Source organism: Pseudophryne corroboree, chromosome 3 (genome assembly GCF_028390025.1).
Source record: "Pseudophryne corroboree isolate aPseCor3 chromosome 3, aPseCor3.hap2, whole genome shotgun sequence".
Classification (NCBI taxonomy): domain Eukaryota; kingdom Metazoa; phylum Chordata; class Amphibia; order Anura; family Myobatrachidae; genus Pseudophryne; species Pseudophryne corroboree.
The window spans coordinates 591,644,169-591,669,784 of record NC_086446.1 but is presented as its reverse complement, the minus strand read 5'-3'; the positions used below and the strand labels follow the sequence as shown (position 1 = coordinate 591,669,784).

The window sequence follows — 25,616 nt, the reverse complement described above, 5'->3', positions numbered from 1 at the left end:
AGCTGCGTTTTAAGGGCGGATTACGTCTGCCCAACTTCGATGCCCCCTCAGGTCTTAATGAGAGACAAAGAGTGAACCGAGACAGGGTGATGACAAGGGGCCCTCTAACTAAACAACAAGGCCAGGGGCTACTAACAAACCTAAAACCAAAGTATGTGCGGCTTGCCGCCAAAGGAAAAGAACAACAAAGGAAATGCTGACCACACGCCGACACAATACGTTTGTGTACCGGCGGTGACAGCATAAGCAGAACCCTCTGCAAAACACCAGTGACAGAAATAATAACGGAATACAGCGGCCTAGGCCGACGGACGCGGCAGAGCCGCTACTCACGGAACCGGTACGAATACTGGCAAACGGACAGGAACCCCCAATGCTGCTGACACAGACTCTCAGAACTGGAGGACAGGCAGAATCCCAAACGACAGACCGGTGGACACCAAGAAGCCAGAAACTCGACCAGGCATAGGCAAAGCCACAGGACTTCTGGACAGGAACGCTTCATGGCAGGATACGGGATCAGACACAGGAATCGACACAGGGACTGACACAGGAATCAACACAGGAAGCAGCTCGACAGACACTGCTACACAGGAGCTCAGGAACTGGCAGGAACAAGCTCAGAACTCAAGCAGACTGGAAACCTAGAAATATCACCAGCATGTGTGAATTGCACTCAGCCAGCATATAACAGAGAGGCCTAATTAATAATGTCATGCAGCTGCCCTGTTGCATGACTCCAAACTGACAAGATGCAATTAGCAGCCAGGTGAGGCTGAACACATGGGAACAAGCTGCAATTACACAGACTCACCAGCGGCAGCAACCAAGAGTATTCTTAAATAGAGCAACAGGAAATCCTGGCCTGCAAGACAACTTATAAACATAAAATAGGAATGAACCACTACCTGTGGTTCATAACAGTATCCCCTCCTTAAGGGTGAGCTCCGAGCACCCCATGACACCCACGGGGAACATAAACAGAAGTATAACATAAAATACCTAACCGACATGCAAAACAGGAATGAGCCACAGCCGTGGCTCATAACAGTTGGATGTGCAGAACGCCTTTCAAGAATGACTGAACCCTCAAGGAGAGCAGCCAATTGTTTCTGGAAGAAAATGAACAATGCCGCAATCTGGACCTCTATGGAGCCCAAGCATAGGCCCACATCCACACCTGCTTGCAGAAAGAGGAGAAACCGTCCTAGTTGAAACTTCTTGGATTCACACCAAGACACTGTTTTTTCCCAGATTTGATGGTAATTCTTAGACGTTACACCCTTCCTAGCTTGAATCAGAGTAGGAATGACTTTGTTCGGAATGCCTTTTCGAGCCAAGATCTCACGTTCAACCTCCATGCCATCAAACGTAGCCGTGGTAAGTCTTGATAGGCGGACGACCCCTGTTGTAGAAGGTCCTCGCGAAGAGGAAGAAGCCTCGGACCCTCCAGCAGTAATTGCAGAAGATCCGCGTACCAAGCCCTTCTTGGCCAGTCTGAACTCTTGTTCTTTTTATTAGTTTGAGAATCCTTGGGATGAGTGGAAGTGGAGGGAACACATACACTGACTGGAACACCCACAGAGTTACTAGGGCATCTACCACCACAGGCAGCATGTGTAGAGGGGGATCCCGCTATAGAAGGAAAGAAGCCCAAGGTCATTAGAGTTGTGGGTCCCAAGTGTCGGCGCTTCTACTGACCTATCCCTCCCCTCCAGCATTTGTTTGTGGTTCTGCAGCTGTATTTGGGACTGCCAGAGCCCACCTCCATTCTCAGTCAGCACTTGTAGCTTCTGCCCTGCCCTCATATGCAGGCACCAATCACCAAGCAGTTAATAGTTATATGCAATTCCTTGGGTGATTGGCCACGTCATGTCCTTCTCCCACAGCTGCCAGGAAGGCAGCTGTACATCAAGAGACTATTTGCTAACAGCGGAACCTCCTGCCTACGGCTCCCCGGTAAGTGCTTAGTGACACACCAGGGTGCTGCGTCACACAGTTTGGGAACCCAGTTGGGTTAGACTGTAAAGTAACCTGTGCACTCGTTTTAATAATTCACTGAAAGCAATTCAGTTGTTATTTGGGCGCCTGCCACTAGAGAGTGACTGCCGGCAGCAATTCAATTGTTCAGCCATTCGTACACCAACATTTCTGGGTGACCTTTTGGAGCAACAATTGAATTGCTCCCAATATATACTCAAGGATTGGTATTCAAATGATATACTGTATCACGCCCAATATTCTTTCTAAAGTGATCCCCGTTATTGTGCATATTGCGCCCATTGTAATCAGGTGTAGTTGCATAAAGGGTTGACCACCTCGCTACCCCGAGGGTAGTGAGCTGAAATGATAATACCACACACGTCAGCAGAAACAGAACAGGTGTGGAAGGGGGTGAAAAGAATTGAATACGGCCCAAGATATGTAAATATTTATGAACAAACTAATTCACCACCAGTCTACAGGTGGGTACACACTGGTAGATATATCTGCCAATCAATTGATCGGCAGATAGTTCTATAGACCGTCCCAGAACAGAAAGAATAGAGAACTGCTGCGCCCTTTGCGGCAGCAATAGAGGTTAACTCTGGGCGTCACACTACACCCCTATCTAAGATACACAACCAAACAAAAATGAGCGTTCCCTCAATTGCGCACTGCTAAAAATGACGGAAATCGTCGTACAGATAATAAATGTAACCACAAGTAACGTTTTTATGGTAAAGAAGGGTTAGTTATACCCAATGTTAGATCTTCTCTCAGTCTGTAGGATGGATCTTTTTTTGTCCCCTGGTGAGATTCTTTAAATCTCCATACTTTCCAACGAGAATATAGAAAGGAAACCACAAAGAAAAGGAGTTCAGTTCCTCTTAGGTTCTGATTAACGAACAATAGGAGTATTTCTGCAAAAGTTTTATTCCTTTTCCCATATGGGGGGGTGGTTGTTCCATGAACACTTCTATAGGTTCACCTCCGTGTAAGATGTAAAGTGTGTGCTCACAATGGGGGTAATTCTAAGTTGATCGCAGCAGGAAATTTTTTAGCAGTTCGGCAAAACCATGTGCACTGCAGGGGAAGCAGATATAACATGTGCACAGAGAGTTAGATTTGGGTGGGTTATATTGTTTCTGTGCATGGTAAATACTGGCTGCTTTATTTTTACACTGCAATTTAGATTGCAGATTGAACACACCACACCCAAATCTAACTCTCTCTGCACATGTTAAATCTGCCTCCCCTGCACTGCACATGGTTTTGCCCAACTGCTAAAAAATTTCCTGCTGCGATCAACTTGGAATTACCCCCAATATTCTTACATGGAATTCGTGGATATCAAACTCCTAAAGGTTTCTTTATGTTTGTGTGGATAAGGTTTCGTCTTATTCCATCACCAAAAAAAGGTAAACTAGATGCTCACATGTAGGCTTACTTGAAAATGGTAATTTCTAAACTTGTAGCGGTATCTTTTCTGGTCTGCTCCTTAATGGCAACACACACTTCCCTCCGAAATGTTGGAATAAAATACAGAGTAAAAAAAAAAAAAAAAAAGAGAATGTGTTAATTCTGTATAGTCGATTTAAATAGTGGTCCTGGACGGGTGGTCTTCTGTATGCCGAATGTCGGGATACCGGCGCACAGTATACCGGCGCCGGAATCCCAACACCCGGCATACTGACAACTATTCTCCCTCGTGGGGGTCCACGACCCCCCTGGAGGGAGAATAAAATAGTAGCGAGCCCGCAAGGAGCTCCTTTGCGCTCGCCACGCTGTCGGTATGCCGGCGGTCGGGCTCCCGGCGCCGGTATGCTGGTCGCCGGGAGCCCGAGCGCCGGTATACCGTACGACACCCGTCCTGGACAGTCCCTATACACATATGGGGTCAGTGGAGATTTTTCTACTTTTATGGAGTCATCCCAAACATGAATCCAAAGCTGATGACACTCACAGGTGTGCTTACATAAAACAAAACAAATGAACTGCACATAAAGGTATCTTTTACCAATCCTGGATCGTACAATACCACAGACAAACGGAACAATGAAGGCTCACTAGTATGCTTACTAAATGCCAAGATGTTCACAACACCAACCATACGGGAGAAGTAAAGGTCAGTGTAGCAGTAGTCCGTCAGTCCGTCACAATGTCCTCCAGTCCCTCACCTTGTGACGGACTGACGGACTACTGCTACACTGACCTACTGGTGAGAGACCCGGGCTTTACTTCTCCCATATGGTTGGTGTTGTGAACATCTTGGAATTTAGTCCAGAGGTCCTTCCTGTTTTAAATTTTTTCTACGTTGTTGGTGAAATAAATGTGAGAGACTTTTTATTGAAACTGACTTTTGGTATAATCATTTAACTATACCATCGAAGTGTTCCCAGCAAAAAGTGAAGACAAAGATACCTTGATATCAGTAGCATCATTCGGCTGATGTAAGCATACAAGTGAGCCTTCATTGTTCAGTTTGTCTGTGGTATTATACGATCCAGGATTGGTAAAAGATACCTTTATGTGCAGTTCATTTGTTTTGTTTTATGTAAGCACACCTGTGAGTGTCCTCAGCTGTGGATTCATGTTTGGGGTGACCCCATAAAAGTAGAAAAATCTCCACTGACCCCATATGTTTATAGGGACTGTCCAGGAACCACTATTTAAATCAACTATACAGAATTAACACATTCTTTTTTTTACTCTGTATTTTATTCCAACATTTCGGAGGGAAGTGTGTTGCCATTAAGGAGCAGACCAGAAAAGATACCGCTACGTGTTTAGAAATTACCATTTTCAAGTAAGCCTACATGTGAGCATCTAGTTTACCTTTTTTTGGTGATGGAATAAGACGAAACCCTATCCACACAAACACAAAGAGACCTTTAGGAGTTTGATATCCACGAATTCCATGTAAGAATATTGTGAGCACACACTTTACATCTTACACGGAGGTGAACCTATAGAAGTGTTCATGGAACAACCACCCCCCCATATGGGAAACGAATAGAACTTTTGCAGAAATACTCCTATTGTTCGTTAATCAGAGCATAAGAGGAACGGAACTCCTTTTCTTTGTGGTTTCCTTTCTATATACTCGTTGGAACGTATGGAGATTGAAAGAATCTCACCAGGGGACAAAAAAGATCCATCTTACAGACTGAGTGAAGATCTAACATTGGGTATAATTAACCCTACTTTACCATAAAAACGTTACTTGTGATTACATTTACTATCTGTACGACGATTTCCTTCATTTTTAGCAGTGCGCAATTGAGGGAACGCTCATTTTTGTTTTGTTGTAGATCGATAGACGGATCAGGCAGTGTGTTGAGCATACACACTGCCCGATCCGTCGGGGACCGACGTCATGAACTGGGCAGGCGTGTACATACGTCCACCCAGTTCAGCTGTCAATCACTGCCGGCCGCCGCAGCATGTGTATGGGCAGTCGGCTGACCGCCCGTACTCACACAGCGACATGCCAATATAATGGTAGATATATTGGCGTTCGGCTGTGCTGCGGGGCTGACGCGATACGTCTGTGAATGACTGAGTTCATAGACGTATCGGCCGTACACACTAGCTGATGGACCCGCGATATATCGGCCGTTCAAGAGAACGGCCGATATGTCGGCCAGTGTGTACCCACCTTTAAGCAACAAGTTACTTATTCAAACACTGACATTTATAACCTGTGTGTTTCCTAATTTACGTACTGTATAAGGGCTGGGTGTTGCAAGTTTGGGAATCTATGAGTGTGTTCATTTTATCACTAGGCTAGGTTAGCCATCCAGTACATACCCCAACATCCATATTTAATATAACACATACAATATAAACCAAACATATATTCAAGACGTAAGACACTATAGAACCCATCAACTCCTAGCATTACCAGCAGGTATAAAAAAAAAAAAGTGCCCCCGCAGGGAGCGCCGTCTGCTGCCATGGGAGACAAGAGAGGGACAAAGCCAGTGGGTAATCACAGAGCAGCCAGAGACTGAGTTTATTTCATGTAACTAAAGTGCTTAAAAACAATTATGTTATCGTTACGCAGAACACAGTCTGCGGGAAAACTGGCTTAGTACACAGGCACTGCGGAGGGACTTTTTGAACTCTGTGTATAAATAGCACCTTACACTGGTTTTAAAGACAAAAGGGGTCTATTTAATAAGCATTGGCTGGAGATTAAGTCGCTGGCGATAAAGTACCAGCCAATCCGCTCCTAACCATCATTTTTCAAACACAGCCTGTATCACAGCTATTAGGAATCGATTGGCTGGTACTTAATCTCCATCCAAGGCTTACAAAACAGACCTCTAGAAAAGACAGAATATTATTATTATTATTATTATTAATAAATATTATTTAACCTGGTGAAAAAACAAAAAAGGCTCTCGATCTGATGTAAAAGTAACCAGGAACATTCCTTCATATTAAGATAACCCATTAGTTTGGCACTAATAGTCAAGAAGATCTACTAGGATTTCCATTTAATACATTCCGTATAACTACATGGGGCTATTTATCTAGAAGAACAAGTGCACATGCTCCTACTGATTTACCTTCAAAACAGCCGCACTATCCCAATACATGACCCCTTATAACTAGTAGCGTTCTATACTTTAGTATAGGGTCAGCTCATTCTAGAACCCTGTAGCTTTGGGGTTATCTGTAAGGCAGGATCAGAATTCAGCATTTACCCTTTACGAATAATAATTCCACCTCTGACTCGCAGCAGCTCCCCACACAGTCCACATGTATCATTTAGGCCTGTCATATGGAAACCTCCCAGCCCACACTATAGCACGGCCACGGAGAACTGAGCTGCTGTACTCACTGAAGAACAGCCGGTACTCTAGGCTGTTGGGCTTGGCCCGCTGCTCGGTGCTGAATGACATGCTGCTGCTGCTGCTGGTCTCCTCCGGCCGTCGGGTGCTGCTGCTCGTGGTTTGATGTCAGAGAGAACGAAGACAGGCCAGGAGGCGCAGCGCTCACATATTCCCTCACACACCTTCCCGGCTCGCACCTCATTGGCTGCACAGCGAGTGGGCGTGTTTTTTTCCCAGCGCTTCTGTCAAAGGGTAATTGCATACTGCAGGCCGCCCAATAGCAGCCGGCCCTGGGAAGTGGGCACGTTCCACTCTCCATAACGAACGAAGGGGAGTGACGCCATGCGGGCACTCCACTACAAGTCTTAGCCACTCCCACTTCCTGACGTCATGGCATACTGAGGGCGCCACGTGAAGTTAAGTCTGTCTCTCTCGGTACAATACACACACTAACTGGGACGCTGTGCAGTTGGGAAATGAGGGACAAGACAATGGGGTGTCATTCCGAGTTGATCGCTCGCTAACTAGTTTTAGCAGCCGTGCAAACACTATGCCGGCGCCCACTGGGAGTGTATTTTAGCTTAGCAGAAGTGCGAACGCATGTGCAGCCGAGCTCTGCAAAAACAGTTTGCAGTTTCTGAACCTACTCAGCGCTTGCGATCACTTCAGCCTATTCGTGTCCGGATTTGACGTCATACACCCGCCCAGCGAACGCCCAGTAACACCCATAGGTGTGCGCAGACACTGACAGGCGGGTGCCGCTCCGGACTTCCCCCCCTCCACGGCATTATAGTGTTCTCTCACCTCCCCTGTCCTGGATATAGACTGCTTACCTGGGTGGGTCATAGACTGCTCACCTGGGCGGCCCAGGTAAGCAGTCTATATCCAGGACAGGGGAGGTGAGAGAACACTATAATGCCGTGGAGGGGGGGAGTCCAGAGCGGCACCCGCCTGTCAGTGTCTGCGCACGCCTATGGTAACACCAGCGTTTTTTCAGACACGTTTGCGTTTTTGCAAACACTCCCTGAAAACGGTCAGTTGACACCCAGTAACGCCCCCTTCCTGTCAATCTTCTTTCGGCCGCCAGTGCGAAGGAAAACTTCGCTAGAACCTGAGCACAACCACAAAGAGCTTTGTACCCGTATGTCGCGCGTGCGCATTGCGGGGCATGCGCAAAAATGCAGTTTTTTCACCTGATCGCTGCGCTGCGAAAATCGGCAGCCAGCGATCAACTTGGAATGACCCCCAATATGTAACCTGCCCTGCTGTGCAGCTTATGCCTAGCCAAACATCGTTCTGCTCATCTCTTCACTCTGTAGTGGTGTGTGAGTCTCAGACCCACCAACAAGGCTCTTTTCATCAGGTACAAAGTGCTGCATCAGCTCCTGTGCGCTTACCTATTTATGATTGCAGTCACCCGTGTTGCAACACCTTATATCCCTTTCCCACCGCCAATGCCGGATCCCACCCAGGAATTGGAAACGGGTCCTTCCCGGGTGGGATCGGGCATTGGACGCTGCCACTGGCTTCCCTGACCCGGCAATATGCGCAGGTTGCCAAAGCGGTGGGGGGCGGAGCTGGCAGCGGAGGCAGCTCTGGGAGATGACTTTATCTCTGCGCCGCCTCTCCCTGTTGTAGTGAATGGGTACCCAGGAGCCCTTTTACGCTGCCATTGACCCGGTATTCAACCCGGGAATAACACTGCTTTATTCCCGGGTTGAATTGCCGGGTTAGGCGATCTGGGATTTCGGCTATGCCCCTTTCACACCGCACGCTGACCCGTGTCGACCAGGCAATATGCCGGGTCAATACCAGGTTATTTGTGCGGTGTGAAAGGGGTATTATTCATCTATTAAGTAATTCAACACTGGTAACAACAGGAGAACTCCTGGAGCATTTTCTACTTGATGCAAGGGGGTCATATTAATATTAGAATGTTTGCATTCTGCATACCCTCCAACATTTTACACATAAAAACCGATACAAATTTGAAAAGCTCCTTTTCCTATACTTTAAATGGAAGTTTGGAGAGCCAAAAATCGGTACAGACCGTAAAAAACATGTACTGTACCTACTAAAAAGGTACAGTTGGAGCAGGGATGCGCAGTCAGGGGAGGCAGTGCCTCCCCTGTCATTACTGATAACAGTGCCTCCCGTTGTCAATGGGAATGGGAATAGAGTGGGGGGCAGGGCCAAGCACTGGGCTGTTAAAGCCCATTAATAAAAGAGGTTAAAGCGGCACTAGAATAAGTGCCTAGTTGAGAGGGGCACATGTGATTAAACAGCGGATCCAGGGCTGGATCCGCTGGTCCAATCACCCAGACACTGCGGTATGAGTGCTCACCTCCCTCTCCTCCTGACATCCCGTCGCTGTAACCTCCTCCGTGATGTGATGCGGGCGCTTCCGCCACCCCCTCCTGTGTCGCGCTCTCCCTGCGCTGGGCCGATGCTAAAGACAAGGAGCAGCTGGAGGCCGGCTGCACATTTATCCGGGTCAGTGTCAGTCTCTCTCTCCCCCCCCCTCCCCCCCTCTGTATTTCTGTTGTTCTGGTTCCTTCTAAGACGTTCTGTCTCTTTTTTTCTGTTTCCCTCTCTGTCCGTCTCTTACACCTGCTTAGTCTTTCTCTCAGTGTCACTTTGTGTGTGTTCTCTCGTACCCCTCCCCCCCCCCCCCCCCCCACCTGTATTTCTGTACTTTCTGTTCTGGTTCTTTCTAAGACGTGCTCTATCTCTATTTTTCTGTTTCCCTCTCTGTCTGTCTCTTACACCTGCTTAGTCTTTCTCTCAGTGTCACTTTGTGTGTGTTCTCTCGTACCCCCCCCCCCCACCTGTATTTCTGTACTTTCTGTTCTGGTTCTTTCTAAGACGTTCTATCTCTATTTTTCTGTTTCCCTCTCTGTCGGTCTCTTAAGTTGGGTACATACTGCCGGATGTATCGGGTTGTTTTATTCAACGGCCGATATATCGCGGGTCCGTCGGCCAGTGTGTACGGGCGATATGTCTGTGAACTCCGTCGTTCACAGACATATCGCGGCAGCCCCGCAGCACAACCGACGGGCAATATATCTACCGATATATTGGCATGTCGCTGTGTGTGTACAGGCGACCAGCCGGCCGCCCGTACACATGCTGCGGCAGCCGGCGGTGATTGACAGCTGAACTGGGCGGGCGTGTGTACACGCCCGCCCAGTTCATGACGTCAGTCCCCGACGGATCAGGCAGTGTGTATGTATGTTTTAACCCATTCACAGCCTTTTCTACAGATAAGCATGCATGGATCTCACTGATCCATGCGTGACTATCACAACACGCCAGCAAAAATCACCCACTGCTGCCACCCTCTCCCTGGCGTCACCCTCCCCATCACCCACTTCCTGCTGTCACCCTCCCTGTCACCCTCTCCCTGGCATCACCCACTGCTGCCACCCTCTCCCTGGCATCACCCACTGCTTTCACCCTCTCCCTGGCATCACCCTCCCCGTCACCTTCTCCCTGGCATCACCCACTGCTTTCACCTTTTCCCTGGCATCACGCTCTTCCTGGCGTCACGCTTTACCTGTCACCCTTTCCCTGGGGTCACCCACTGCTGTCACCGTCTCCCTGGCGTCACCCTCACCCTGGCATCACCCACTGCTGCCACCCTCTCCCTGGCGTCACCCTCCCCATTACCCACTCCCTGCTGTCACCCTCCCTGTCACCCTCTCCCTGGCATCACCCACTGCTGCCGTCCTCTCCCTGGCATCACCCACTGCTTCCACCCTCTCCCTGGCATCACCTTCCCCGTCACCTTCTCCCTGGCATCACCCACTGCTTTCACCCTCTCCCTGGTGACCCTCTCCCTGGCATCATGCTCTTCCTGGTGTCACGCTTTTCCTGTCACCCTCTCCCTGGCGTCACCCACTGCTGTCACCCTCTACCTGGCGTCACCCTCACCCTGGCATCACCCACTGCTGCCACCCACTCCCTGGCATTACCCTCCCCATCACCCACTCCATGCTGTCACCTTCCCTGTCACCCTCTCCCTGGCATCACCCACTGCTGCCACCCTCTCCCTGGATCACCCACTGCTCCCACCCTCTCCCTGGCATCACCCTCCCCGTCACCTTCTCCCTGGCATCACCCACTGCTTTCACCCTCTCCCTGGTGACCCTCTCCCTGGCATCACGCTCTTCCTGGTGTCACGCTTTTCCTGTTACCCTCTCCCTGGCGTCATCCACCCCCTGTCACTCACTGCTGTCACCCTCTCTCTGGTGTCACCCTCTCCCTGTCACCCACTGCTGGCTATTTTGTTGTCCAGGACTACCATTAACTTAATAGCGCCGCATCCATGGTACTGTCAAGTTAATGGAAGCCCTGGATAACAAAATTGCATTCATGTCCTCCTCCCACTCCCTTCCCAGTCCCAAACACTAATTTCTCTATCGTCCTAAGTGGATGCTGGGGTTCCTGAAAGGACCATGGGGAATAGCGGCTCCGCAGGAGACAGGGCACAAAAAAGTAAAGCTTTACTAGGTCAGGTGGTGTGCACTGGCTCCTCCCCCTATGACCCTCCTCCAGACTCCAGTTAGATTTTGTGCCCGAACGAGAAGGGTGCAATCTAGGTGGCTCTCCTAAAGAGCTGCTTAGAGAAAGTTTAGTTTAGGTTTTTTTCTTTACAGTGAGTCCTGCTGGCAACAGGATCACTGCAACGTGGGACTTAGGGGGAAAGTAGTAAACTCACCTGCATGCAGAGTGGATTTGCTGCTTGGCTACTGGACACCATTAGCTCCAGAGGGATCGAACACAGGCCCAGCCGTGGAGTCCGGTCCCGGAGCCGCGCCGCCGACCCCCTTGCAGATGCTGAAGCGTGAAGAGGTCCGGAAACCGGCGGCTGAAGACTCCTCAGTCTTCATAAGGTAGCGCACAGCACTGCAGCTGTGCGCCATTTTCCTCTCAGCACACTTCACTGGGCAGTCACTGAGGGTGCAGAGCGCTGGGGGGGGGCGCTCTGAGAGGCAAATATAAACCTTATACAAGGCTAAAAATACCTCACATATAGCCCATAGGGGCTATATGGAGATATTTAACCCCTGCCTGACTGGAAAAATAGCGGGAGAAGAACCCGCCGAAAAAGGGGCGGGGCCTATCTCCTCAGCACACGGCGCCATTTTCTGTCACAGCTCCGCTGGTCAGAACGGCTCCCAGGTCTCTCCCCTGCACTGCACTACAGAAACAGGGTAAAACAGAGAGGGGGGGCACATTAATGGCTATATATATATATATTAAAGCAGCTATAAGGGAGCACTTAATATAAGGATATCCCTTGTATATATAGCGCTTTGTGGTGTGTGCTGGCAGACTCTCCCTCTGTCTCCCCAAAAGGGCTAGTGGGTCCTGTCTTCATTAGAGCATTCCCTGTGAGTTTGCGGTGTGTGTCGGTACGTGGTGTCGACATGTATGAGGACGATATTGGTGTGGAGGCGGAGCAATTGCCAAATATGCAGATGTCACCCCCCAGGGGGTCGACACCAGAATGGATGCCTTTATTTGTGGAATTACGTGATGGTTTATCTTCCCTTAAACAGTCAGTTGAGGACATGAGGCGGCCGGACAATCAATTAATGCCTGTCCAGGCGCCTCAAACACCGTCAGGGGCTGTAAAACGCCCTTTGCCTCAGTCGGTCGACACAGACCCAGACACGGGCACTGATTCCAGTGACGACGGTAGAAATTCAAACGTATTTTCCAGTAGGGCCACACGTTATATGATTTTGGCAATGAAGGAGACGTTACATTTAGCTGATACTACAGATACCGTAAAACAGGGTATTATGTATGGTGTGAAAAAACTACAAACAGTTTTTCCTGAATCAGAAGAATTAAATGACGTGTGTGATGAAGCGTGGGTTGCTCCTGATAAAAAGTTGATAATTTCAAAAAAGTTATTGGCATTATACCCTTTCCCGCCAGAGGTTAGGGCGCGCTGGGAAACACCCCCTAAGGTGGACAAGGCGCTCACACGCTTATCCAAACAAGTGGCGTTACCCTCTCCTGAGACGGCCGCACTTAAGGATCCATCAGATAGAAAGATGGAAGTTAGTCAAAAGAATATATACACACATGCAGGTGTTATACTACGACCAGCTATAGCAACTGCCTGGATGTGCAGTGCTGGAGTAGTTTGGTCAGAATCCCTGATTGAAAATATTGATACCCTAGATAGGGACAATGTTTTACTGTCGTTAGAACAAATAAAGGATGCATTTATCTATATGCGTGATGCACAGAGGGATATTTGCACACTGGCATCTCGGGTGAGTGCTATGTCCATTTCAGCCAGAAGAGCCTTATGGACACGACAGTGGACAGGCGATGCGGATTCAAAACGTCACATGGAGGTTTTGCCGTATAAAGGGGAGGAGTTATTTGGAGTTGGTCTATCAGACTTGGTGGCCACGGCTACTGCCGGGAAATCCACTTTTTTACCTCAAGTCACTCCCCAACAGAGAAAGGCACCGACCTTTCAACCGCAGCCTTTTCGCTCCTACAAAAATAAGAGAGCAAAGGGCTTGTCGTACCTGCCACGAGGCAGAGGAAGAGGGAAGAGACACCAACAGGCAGCTCCTTCCCAGGAACAGAAGCCCTCCCCGGCTCCTGCAAAAACCTCAGCATGACGCTGGGGCCTCTCAAGCGGACTCGGGGACAGTGGGGGGCCGTCTCAAAAATTACAGCGCGCAGTGGGCTCACTCGCAGGTAGACCCCTGGATCCTGCAGATAATATCTCAGGGGTACAGGTTGGAATTAGAGACGGATCCTCCTCATCGTTTCCTGAAGTCTGCCTTACCAACCGTCTCTTCCGAAAGGGAGAGGGTGTTGGAAGCCATTCACAAGCTGTACGCTCAGCAGGTGATAGTCAAAGTACCCCTATTACAACAAGGAAAGGGGTATTATTCCACTCTATTTGTGGTACCGAAGCCGGATGGCTCGGTAAGGCCTATTCTAAATCTGAAGTCCTTGAACCTCTACATAAAAAAGTTCAAGTTCAAGATGGAGTCACTCAGAGCAGTGATAGCGAACCTGGAAGAAGGGGACTTTATGGTATCCTTGGACATCAAGGATGCGTATCTACACGTTCCGATTTACCCCGCACACCAGGGGTACCTCAGGTTCATTGTTCAAAACTGTCACTATCAGTTTCAGACGCTGCCGTTCGGATTGTCCACGGCGCCTCGGGTCTTTACCAAGGTAATGGCCGAGATGATGATTCTTCTTCGAAGAAAAGGCGTATTAGTTATCCCATACTTGGACGATCTCCTAATAAGGGCAAGGTCCAGAGAACAGCTGGAGACAGCTTTAGCACTATCTCAAGAGGTGCTAAGACAACACGGGTGGATTCTGAATATTCCAAAATCCCATTTAATCCCGACAACTCGTCTGCTGTTCCTAGGAATGATTCTGGACACGGTTCAGAAAAAGGTTTTCCTTCCAGAGGAAAAAGCCAAGGAGTTATCCGATCTGGTCAGGAACCTCCTAAAACCAGGAAAAGTGTCAGTACATAATGGTCAGGGTCGCATCTGCAGATGCACCTGCGAATAACCCTGTCACCAAAGACAAGGGTGTCACTTCTGTGGTGGTTGCAGAAGGCTCACCTATTAGAAGGCCGCAGATTCGGCATTCAGGATTGGATCCTGGTGACCACGGACGCCAGCCTGAGAGGCTGGGGAGCAGTCACACAAGGAAGAAACTTCCAGGGAGTATGGACGAGTCTGGAAAAGTCTCTTCACATAAACATTCTGGAACTAAGAGCAATCTACAATGCTCTAAGCCAGGCGGAACTTCTCCTGCAAGGAAAGCCGGTGTTGATTCAGTCGGACAACATCACGGCGGTCGCCCATGTAAACAGGCAGGGCGGCACAAGAAGCAGGAGTGCAATGGCAGAAGCTGCCAAGATTCTTCGCTGGGCGGAGAATCACGTGATAGCACTGTCAGCAGTGTTCATCCCGGGCGTGGACAACTGGGAAGCAGACTTCCTCAGCAGACACGATCTTCATCCGGGAGAGTGGGGTCTACATCCAGAAGTCTTCAACATGTTAATAGACCGTTGGGAAAGACCAATTGTAGACATGATGGCGTCTCGCCTCAACAAGAAACTGGACAAATATTGCGCCAGGTCAAGAGATCCACAGGCAATAGCTGTGGACGCACTGGTAACTCCTTGGGTGTACCAGTCAGTGTATGTGTTTCCTCCTCTGCCGCTCATACCAAAGGTATTGAAGATCATACGGCAAAGAAGAGTAAGAACAATACTAGTGGTTCCGGATTGGCCGAGAAGGACTTGGTATCCGGAACTTCAAGAGATGCTCACGGACGAACCGTGGCCTCTACCTCTGAGAAGGGACCTGCTACAGCAGGGTCCCTGTCTTTTTCAAGACTTACCGCGGCTGCGTTTGACGGCATGGCGGTTGAACGCCAGATCCTAAAAGGGAAAGGCATTCCAGAAGAAGTCATTCCTACCTTGATTAAGGCACGGAAGGAAGTCACCGTGAAACATTATCACCGCATTTGGCGAAAATATGTAGCGTGGTGCGAGGATCGGAGGGTTCCGACGGAGGAATTCCAACTGGGTCGTTTCCTACATTTCCTGCAATCAGGATTATCTATGGGTCTCAAATTGGGATCCATTAAGGTTCAAATTTCGGCCCTGTCAATATTCTTCCAAAAAGAATTGGCCTCTGTCTCTGAGGTCCAGACTTTTGTCAAGGGAGTACTGCATATACAGCCTCCTGTGGTGCCTCCGGTGGCACCGTGGGATCTAAATGTAGTTTTAGATTTCCTCAAATCCCATTGGTTTGAACCATTGAAAAAGGTGGATTTGAAATATCTCACATTGAAAGTGACTATGTTACTAGCCCTGGCCTCTGCCAGGAGAGTATCTGAATTGGCGGCTTTATCTTATAAAAGTCCTTATCTAATCTTCCATTCGGATAGGGCAGAACTGCGGACTCGTCCGCATTTTCTCCCTAAAGTGGTATCAGCATTTCATCTGAACCAACCTATTGTGGTGCCTGCGGCCACTAGCGACTTGGAGGACTCCAAGTTGTTGGACGTTGTCAGAGCCTTAAAAATATACATTGCAAGGACGGCTGGAGTCAGAAAATCTGACTCGCTGTTTATATTGTATGCACCCAACAAGTTGGGCGCACCTGCTTCTAAGCAGTCGATTGCTCGTTGGATTTGTAACACAATTCAACTTGCACATTCTGTGGCAGGCCTGCCACAGCCTAAAACTGTAAAAGCCCACTCCACAAGGAAGGTGGGCTCATCTTGGGCGGCTGCCCGAGGGGTCTCGGCATTACAACTCTGCCGAGCAGCTACGTGGTCGGGGGAGAACACGTTTGTAAAATTTTACAAATTTGATACCCTGGCAAAGGAGGACCTGGAGTTCTCTCATTCGGTGCTGCAGAGTCATCCGCACTCTCCCGCCCGTTTGGGAGCTTTGGTATAATCCCCATGGTCCTTTCAGGAACCCCAGCATCCACTTAGGACGATAGAGAAAATAAGAATTTACTTACCGATAATTCTATTTCTCGGAGTCCGTAGTGGATGCTGGGCGCCCATCCCAAGTGCGGATTATCTGCAATACTTGTACATAGTTATTGTTAACTAATTCGGGTTATTGTTAAGGAGCCATCTTTAAGAGGCCCTTTCTGTTGTCATACTGTTAACTGGGTTTAGATCACAAGTTGTACGGTGTGATTGGTGTGGCTGGTATGAGTCTTACCCGGGATTCAAAATGCCTCCCTTATTGTGTATGCTCGTCCGGGCACAGTACCTAACTGGAGTCTGGAGGAGGGTCATAGGGGGAGGAGCCAGTGCACACCACCTGACCTAGTAAAGCTTTACTTTTTTGTGCCCTGTCTCCTGCGGAGCCGCTATTCCCCATGGTCCTTTCAGGAACCCCAGCATCCACTACGGACTCCGAGAAATAGAATTATCGGTAAGTAAATTCTTATTTTTTATTTCTCTTACGTCCTAGAGGATGCTTGGGACTCCAAAAGGACCATGGGGTATAGACGGGATCCGCAGGAGCTTGGGCACACTGAAAAGACTTAATCTGGGTGTGAACTGGCTCCTCCCTCTATGCCCCTCCTCCAGACCTCAGTTAGACTTTGTGCCCAGGACTGACTGGACACTCACAGGGGAGCTCTACTGAGTTTCTCTGGAAAATACTTTTTGTTAGGTTTTTTATTTTCAGGGAGACCTGCTGGCTACAGGCTCCCTGCAGCATGGGAGTGAGGGGAGAGAAGCAGACCTACTTCTTCTTAGTTAAGGGCTCTGCTTCTCGGCACCTAGACACCATTAGCTCCAGAGGGTTTCGATCACTTGGTGCGCCTAGCTGCTTGTTCCCGGAGCCACGCCGTCACGCCCTCACAGAAGCCAGAAGAAAGAAATCGGGTGAGTATGAGAAGATCAGAAGACTTCAGGACGGCAGAAGACTTCAGTAACGGAAGGTACAGCACAGCGGTAACGCTGTGCTCCATGCTCCCACACACATCACCAACGGTAGTTACAGGGTGCAGGGCGCTGGGGGGGCGCCCTGGGCAGCATGTTACTGAAGTTGGACGACCGGCAGAAGGCTTTCGGTGCCTCAGCACCGTTTCTTAAACCCCCACCGGCATCTTTTTAATTTTCAAATTTGGCGGGCCGAAGCACGCTAGGAAGGGGGCGGAGCTTCGTCCCGCGGCTCACAGGCGCCATCTTCTCCTTCAACACGCGGCTGAATGAGACGCTGCCGGGACCTCCACATTCCTCTCACAAGTAACGGGGAGATATTCAGAAGGGGGGGGGGGGGGGGGGCCGCAGTGTGGTGCTTCTTATCATTATAAATTAAGCAGCGCTGGGTACATATATCTTTTGTCGGGATATATGGGCGCTGGGGTGTGAGCTGGCATACTCCCTCTGTGTCCTCTATCTGGGCTTCATTGTGGGCCTGTCACCTAGCTGGGACGTTCTGTGTGTATCTGTGTGTCGGTACTACGTGTCGGCATTTCTGAGGCTGAATGTTATTCACCAGAGGAGGTTATTGGGGGAGCGGATGCGGGGCTAGATTTGGGACTGTCGACGCAGCCGACACCTGATTTACTCGCATTGCTCAGTACGATAAATTCGAATGTAGCTTCTTTATCAAAGAGGTTGGATAAGTCTGAGTCACAGACACAGGTGTGGAAAAAGTCCATGGAAGAGGCTTTGTCTCAGGTACAGACCCCATCTGGGTCGCAAAAGCGGCCATTTACTCAAGTGGTAGATACGGATACCGACACGGACTCTGATTCCGAAGTCGATTTCACTGAGGCTGCTTTACATCCACGAATAGTTAAGAGTATTCAGTACATGATTGTGGCTATAAAAGATGTTTTACACATTTATGATGAACCTGCGGTACAGGAAACAAGGATTTGCTTAAGGGAAAAAAACCTGAGGTGAAGTTTCCCCCCTCTCATGAAATGAATACTCTTTGTGAAAAGGCTTGGGAGTCGCCGGATAAGAGGTGGCAGATTCCCAAGAGGATTTACATGGCATATCCGTTCCCCTCTGATGACTGGGAAAAATGGGAGGCGTCTCCAAATGTTGACAAAGCTCTATCTCGCTTGTCTAAGAAAGTGGCGCTTCCGTCTCCTGACATGGCAGCTCTCAAAGATCCGGCGGATCGCAAGCTGGAGACGTCTCTGAAGTCCATTTTCGCTAATTCGGGTGCATTGCTCAGACCTGCTGTGGCGTCGGTATGGGTGATTAGTGCTATTGCTAAATGGGCTGAGAATTTGGCTAATGATATGGATACCCTTGATAAAGATAATGTTCTTTTGACTCTTGGTTATATCAAGGACGCTGCAGATTACCTGAAGGATGCGGCGAGGGATGTCTGTCTCTTGGGATCAAGAGCCAATGCCATGTCGATATCAGCCAGGAGGGCGTTGTGGATCCATCAATGGAATGCTGATGCCGACTCCAAGAGGGCTATGGAAGCGTTACCCTTCAAAGGTACTGTCTTGTTTGGGGACGGCTTTGCTGACCTGGTCTCGACTGCGGGTAAGTCCTCTTTTCTTCCTTATGTTCCCACACAACAGAAAAAGGCACCACATCAGCAGATGCAGTCCTTTCGTCACAATAAATACAGGCGTGGAAAAGTTTTGTCCTTCCTCGCTTCAAAAGGTAGAGGAAGGGGAAGGAAACCACCTGCAGTGTCAGGCGCCCAGGACCAAAAGTCCTCCCCTGCTTCTACCAAGTCCACCGCATGAGGCTGGGGCTTCCCTGGGGGAGTCCGGACCGGTGGGGGGCCGTCTACAAATATTCAGTCAGGTCTGGATCCTTGGGTCCTAGAGATTGTGTCTCAGGGATACAAGCTGGAGTTTCGGGAGATACCCCCTCACCGGTTCTTCATTTCGGCGTTACCAGTAGCTCTTCCGGACAGGGAGGTGGTGCTGGCAGCGATACAAAAATTGTGTCTGCAGAGGGTCATTGTTCCCGTTCCCTCGTCCCAACGGGGGGAGGGGTTCTACTCGAGCATCTTTGTTGTGCCGAAACCGGACGGTTCGGTCAGACCAATTCTAAATCTAAAATCCCTCAATCCATACTTGAAAGTTTTCAAGTTCAAGATGAAATCTCTTTGAGCGGTAATTTCCAGCCTGGAAGGGGGGGATTTTATTTTCGTCAGTCGACATAAAGGATGCCTACTTACATGTCCCGATATGTCCTTCACATCAGGCCTTCCTCAGGTTTGCGATACAGGATTCTCATTACCAATTTCAGACGTTGCCGTTTGGTGAAAATCCTCGGAGCCGTGGAAAGCCCAAAGTCATGGCGGAAATGATGGTTCTCCTTCGCAAACAAGGGGTTACAATTATCCCATACTTGGACGATCTCCTGATAAAGGCGAGGTCCAAGGAACGGTTGCTGAGAAGTGTAAATTTGTCACTGTCGGTTCTGCGACAGCACGGTTGGGTACTCAATTTGCCAAAATCTCAGTTGATTCCGACCACTCGGCTGCCTTTTCTGGGCATGATTCTGGACACGGATTTACAGAAAGTATTTCTTCCAGAAGAAAAAGCTCTGGAACTGCAGACGATGGTCAGGGAACTTCTGAGGCCGACGAGTGTGTCGATCCATCACTGTACTCGGGTTCTGGGGAAAATGGTTGCGGCGTACGAAGCCATTCCATTTGGCAGGTTTCATGCCCGGGTGTTTCAGTGGGACTTGCTGAGCAAATGGTCCGGGTCTCACCTGCACATGCACCGGAAGATAAGTCTATCTCCCAGAGCCAGAATTTCTCTCCTGTGGTGGCTACAAAGTCCTCACCTCCTAGGGGGACGCCGGTTCGGCATCCAGGATTGGGTACTTCTGACAACAGATGCAAGTCTCCGGGGCTGGGGCGCAGTCACCCAAGGAAGGAACTTCCAGGGGAAATGGTCGCTCCAGGAAGCTTGTCTCCACATAAATATTCTCTAGTTAAGAGCATTTACAACGGCCTGCTGCAAGCAAGAAGCCTTCTTCAGGGTCGACCTGTCCTGGTACAGTCAGACAACATCACAGCGGTGGCACATATAAACCGTCAAGGCGGAACAAGGAGCAGAGCGGCAATGGCGGAGGCCACAAGAATCCTTCGCTGGGCGGAACAACACGTGAGCGCCCTGTCAGCAGTCTTCCTACCGGGAGTGGACAACTGGGAAGCAGATTTCCTCAGCAGGGAGAGTGGGCTCTTCATCAAGAGGTATTTGCAGAGGTGACAAAACGTTGGGGAATTCCGTTGATTGACATGATGGTGTCTCATCTCAACAAGAAGCTCCCGAGGTAATGTTCCAGGTCAAGGGACCCCCAAGCCAGTGCAGTGGACGCCCTGGTGTCTCCGTGGGTGTTCCAGTCGGTGTATGTGTTCCCTCCACTTCCTCTCATTCCAAAGGTACTGGGGATCATTCGACGAGCAAGGGTTCAGGCGATTCTCGTCGTTCCAGATTGGCCAAGAAGGGCCTGGTACCCGGATCTTCAGGAATTACTGGTGGAAGATCCTTGGCCGCTTCCTCTAAGAGAGGACCTGTTGTTGCAGGGTCCATGCGTGTTTCCAGACTTACCGCGGCTGCGTTTGACGGCATGGAGGTTGAGCGCCAGATCTTAGCTCGTAAGGGTATCCCCAGGGAGGTCATTCCAACTCTCATTAAGGCTAGGAAGGAGGTTACTGCGAAACATTATCACCGTATTTGGAGAAAGTATGTTTCCTGGTGTGAGTCTAAAATGGCTCCTGCGGAAGATTTTCACTTGGGGCGCTTTCTCCACTTTTTACAGGCGGGAGTAGACGCAGGCCTGAAATTAGGTTCCATCAAAGTGCAGATTTCGGCTTTATCTATTTTCTTTCAAAAAGAATTAGCTGTCCTCCCAGAGGTTCAGACTTTTGTGAAAGGAGTAATGCATATCAATCCTCCGTTTGTGCCTCCTGTAGCTCCATGGGAGCTGGATGTGGTCTTACGGTTTCTCATGTCTTCCTGGTTTGAACCTTTGCGTAAGGTTGAATTGAAATTTCTCACTTGCAAGGTAGTTATGCTGTTGGCGCTGGCATCTGCCAGGCGGGTGTCAGAGTTGGCGGCCTTATCTCATAAGAGCCGTACTTGATTTTTTATTCGGATAGGGCGGAATTGAGGACTCGTCAACAATTTCTGCCGGAGGTGGTTTCTTCATTTCACATTAACCAACCTATTGTGGTCCCGGTGGCTACGGAGGCTGTGGCGATTCCAAAATCTCTGGATGTTGTAAGAGCGTTGAAGATCTACGTCACTAGGACAGCTGTTGCCAGAAAAACTGAGGCGCTTTTTGTCTTGTATGCTTCCAACAAAATTGGTCATCCTGCTTCAAAACAGACTATTGCACGCTGGATTTGTAGTACGATTCAGCAGGCTCATTCTTCGGCCGGACTACCGGTGCCGAAGTCAGTAAAAGCCCATTCTACCAGAAAAGTGGGCTCATCTTGGGTGAGGCGTCTCGGCGTTACAGCTTTGCCGAGCAGCTACTTGGTCGGGTTCAAACACTTTTGCTAAGTTCTATAAGTTTAATACCCTCGCTGATGAGGTCCTTGCGTTTGCTCAGTCGGTGCTGCAGAGTCGTCCGTACTCTCCCGCCCGTTCTGGAGCTTTGGTATAAACCCCATGGTCCTTTTGGAGTCCCCAGCATCCTCTAGGACGTAAGAGAAAATAGGATTTTGGTACTTACCGATAAATCCTTTTCTCCTAGTCCGTAGAGGATGCTGGGCGCCCATCCCAGTGCGGACTTTTACTTGCAGTGTTTTCTTGCTAGTAAAATTAGTTTATACACGGGTTGTGTATTTCTTGTTTCAGCTTGTTGCTGTTGTTAATTCATACTGTTATCTGGTTTAATGTTACTCTGGTTGTACGGTATGTTTGTGGTGTGGGCTGGTATGTTGGTAGCCCTTAGTTTAAACAAAAATCTTTCCTCGAAATGTCCGTCTCTCCTGGGCACAGTTCCTATAACTGAGGTCTGGAGGAGGGGCATAAAGGGAGGAGCCAGTTCACACCCAGATTAAGTCTTTTCAGTGTGCCCAAGCTCCTGCGGATCCCGTCTATACCCCATGGTCCTTTTGGAGTCCCCAGCATCCTCTACGGACTAGGAGAAAAGGATTTATCGGTAAGTACCAAAATCCTATTTTATTTTTCTATAAAAATGTACAATATATCACAAGTATAATGAGCAGGCAGGCAGCGGGCAGTGGCGGCATCGGACTGAGATGCAAATTAATGGTGGAGGGCTGGGTCAGTTGATGGTGGGCAAGTTTGTAAGCTATTGGCGGTGGCAGTGAGCATCGGCTCAGGGGCAGTAGCGGGCAGTGGCTCGGCGGCGGTAGGGGTCATCGGCAGGATTCGGCAGATATTATGGCTGCAATGCCTCACCAGCCACTGACCTCACCGCACGCCACTGAGTTGGAGGGTATGCATTCTGGCATTGGGTCTGTTTACCACTAATCGCATACTCAATGCAATCGGGGAGCGATAATGTGTGCGGCAGTGCCGTAACTAGACATTTTAACACTGTGTGCAAGAAATGGCATGGGCGCCCCCCCCTTTATGTAAAATAGGGGCAGTGCGCGCTGCAGGCGCGTGCAAAAAATATAGCGACGTGGCTTCATGGGGAAGGGGTGTGGCCACAAAATAATACCAATTCATATTACGGTGCACAGTAGTCTCCATTATTCAAATTACACAGCACAGTAGCGCCACAACACCAGGTAGAGCCCCTTTACACATTACGCACACAGCGTCCCCCTTTTACACATTACGTCAGACAGCGTCCCCTTTTTACACATTACAGCAGACAGTCCCCCTTTTTACACATTACGGCAGACACTCCACCTTTTTACACATTACGGCAGACAGAATCCCCTTTTTACACATTACGACAGACAGTCCCCCTTTTAACACATTACGGCAGACAGCGTCCCCTTTTTACACATTACGGCAGACAGTACCCCTTTTTACACATTACGGCAGACATCGTCCCCTTCTTACACATTATGGCAGACAGAGTCCACCTTTTACACATTACGGCAGACAGCGTCCCCTTTTTACACATTATGGCAGACAGTCCCCCATTTTACACATTACGGCAGACAGCGTCCCCTTTTTTACACATTACGGCAGACATTGTCCGTTTTTTACACATTACGGCAGACAGCGTCCCCTTTTTACACATTACGGCAGACAGAGTCCACCTTTTACACATAACGGCAGACAGCGTCCCCTTTTTACACATTACGGCAGGCAGCGTCCCCTTTTTTACACATTACGGCAGACAGTCCCCCTTTTTACACATTATGGCAGATAGCGTCTCCTATTTACACATTACGGCAGACAGCGTCCCCTTTTTACACATTACGGCAGACTGTCCCCCTTTTTACACATTACAGCAGACAGACAGAATAGACTCAGGAGCCGCAGCAGCGCACTATAATTGGTAGCGGTGCTGCTGCAGCTGTCCCTCTCCTTCCACATTGGCTGGCCACCGCCGCTGTGAATGCTGGGATGAGGGAAACGCATCCCAGGATTCACAGCGGCGGCGCCCAGCCTATGTGGAAGGAAAGGGACAGCTGCAGCAGCGCCGCCACCAATTACAGCGCGCTGCTGTGGCTCCCGAGTCCCCCTCCATTCTCCTCCTTCTACTCTGCCTCTGGAGCTGCTGCTCCTCGCCTCTCAGGCGGCTTGTAATGAGTCAGTTTGACTCATTACAATGCCGTTGACAAAAGTCATGGGGATGCGGACAGTTGCGCCCTCAGGGCGACTGCGCTGTGTGCCAGGCACACCTGCCACACACGTAGTTACGGCTCTGGTGTGCAGTATTGAATTGCAGTATGCATCTACATTGGGCAGATGTATCAATGAGTGCCCACAGGGACGTTCCGCAGTCCTGCTGACCATGAATGTATGGTGGCCGGAGGAATCCTCTCCATCTTTAGCTGCCTCCAGCAAGCCCGGGAATACAAGATAAATCTGTCAACATCACATCCCCCATAGTAACCTGTGGAGGGTTGCTGCTGCAATCGGGAATGGAGGGATTGCAGCAGATTCGTTATGGATAGGCTTACTGTAACATCCTTTAAAACCGGGATGCTCATGATTACACAGGTTCTGTGGCTGATTAAAACCATAGGCATGCACATGGGGGGTACCTGGTGCGCACAGGCACCCCCTCACACATACCTGCAGCTCATGTGTGCTGATTCCTCCTCTCCGCCCGCACTGCAGCTATGGCCAGCCCTATAATTACACACTGTACGCAGCCGAGTAGGGCGGCACGCATAGAGGGTGCTCTGGCCGCGACAAGGTAACCAGCATCATCTATGATAACACAGCAGCTGCCAGCCTTTTCACTGCTGGCGCTGCTGTCCCCCATCTCATGATGCCGCCCTTTTAGATGTAAATAAGCGGCATGACGTCACTCCGCTCTCCACAAGAAGTGCAAAATGAGCTAGGACGGATGCCGCATGCAGGAAATGGAGACTTGTTTGAGTCATACTTGCCTACTCTCCCGGAATGGCCGGGAGGCTCCCGAAAATCGGGTGACCCTCCCGGCCCCCCGGAAGAGCAGGCAAGTCTCCCGATTTGACGGGGTCCCCCTTGCCCGTCCGCCTACTTTGTGTGTAAAGTGGGCGGTCCAGGCAGACGATGACGCGATTCTTGCTGAATCGCGTCATCATAGCCACGCCCCCTGCATTGTAATGCCGGTGATCGCGGCATTACAGAGTGGGGGCGTGGCTTAAAGGAGACATCACCGTAACCACGCCCCGTCCCACCCTTGCTCCGCCCCCATACCGCCTCCGGTCCACCCCCTCCATTCGTCAGAGTGCTCCCGGCCCGCCTATTGAGCCGACCTGGCTGCTCTCTCCCGCAGAGAGCAGCCAGAATGTCGGTAAGTATGGTTTGAGTGCAGCGGGGGGGTTGCTGTCAGCTTTCCGCAGTATAGTGGGGCAGCATGGAGCCTTTAGGTTAGCTGAATGTGTTCATTTCCCAAAAGCACAGGGGATAGGGGAACAAAAATTGGTAAATGTCATCCATATTGAAACGTACTTGTCTGTGAACAATATTTATTCTCCTTCAGCTAACATGCAAATCAATGTTGGAGGGGTGCATAAAAATAAGACCTTTTGTTATCCCACTCATTTCTAAGATAAGGAGCTGACGAAAGTGTGTGAGTGTGACATTAGTGAATTGTGGTTCAACAATTTATCACTCAGGCCAGTTAGGATGTTTGAGCTTACTGTAT

The 25,616-nt window shown here is 49.6% G+C and overlaps 1 protein-coding gene across 1 annotated transcript in view; it reads right to left on the bottom strand.

Annotated features, from left to right (window-relative positions):
* PPA1 (inorganic pyrophosphatase 1) overlaps window positions 1-7,026 on the bottom strand; it is a 316,872-nt gene extending 309,846 nt beyond the window's left edge. Inside the window, exon 1 of the mRNA XM_063961455.1 lies at window positions 6,833-7,026. Within this exon, the coding sequence (XP_063817525.1) occupies window positions 6,833-6,893 (61 nt within the window). The 5' untranslated portion in view covers window positions 6,894-7,026. The remainder of the gene's footprint in view (window positions 1-6,832) is intronic.
* Between the last annotated feature and the right edge of the window lie 18,590 nt (window positions 7,027-25,616).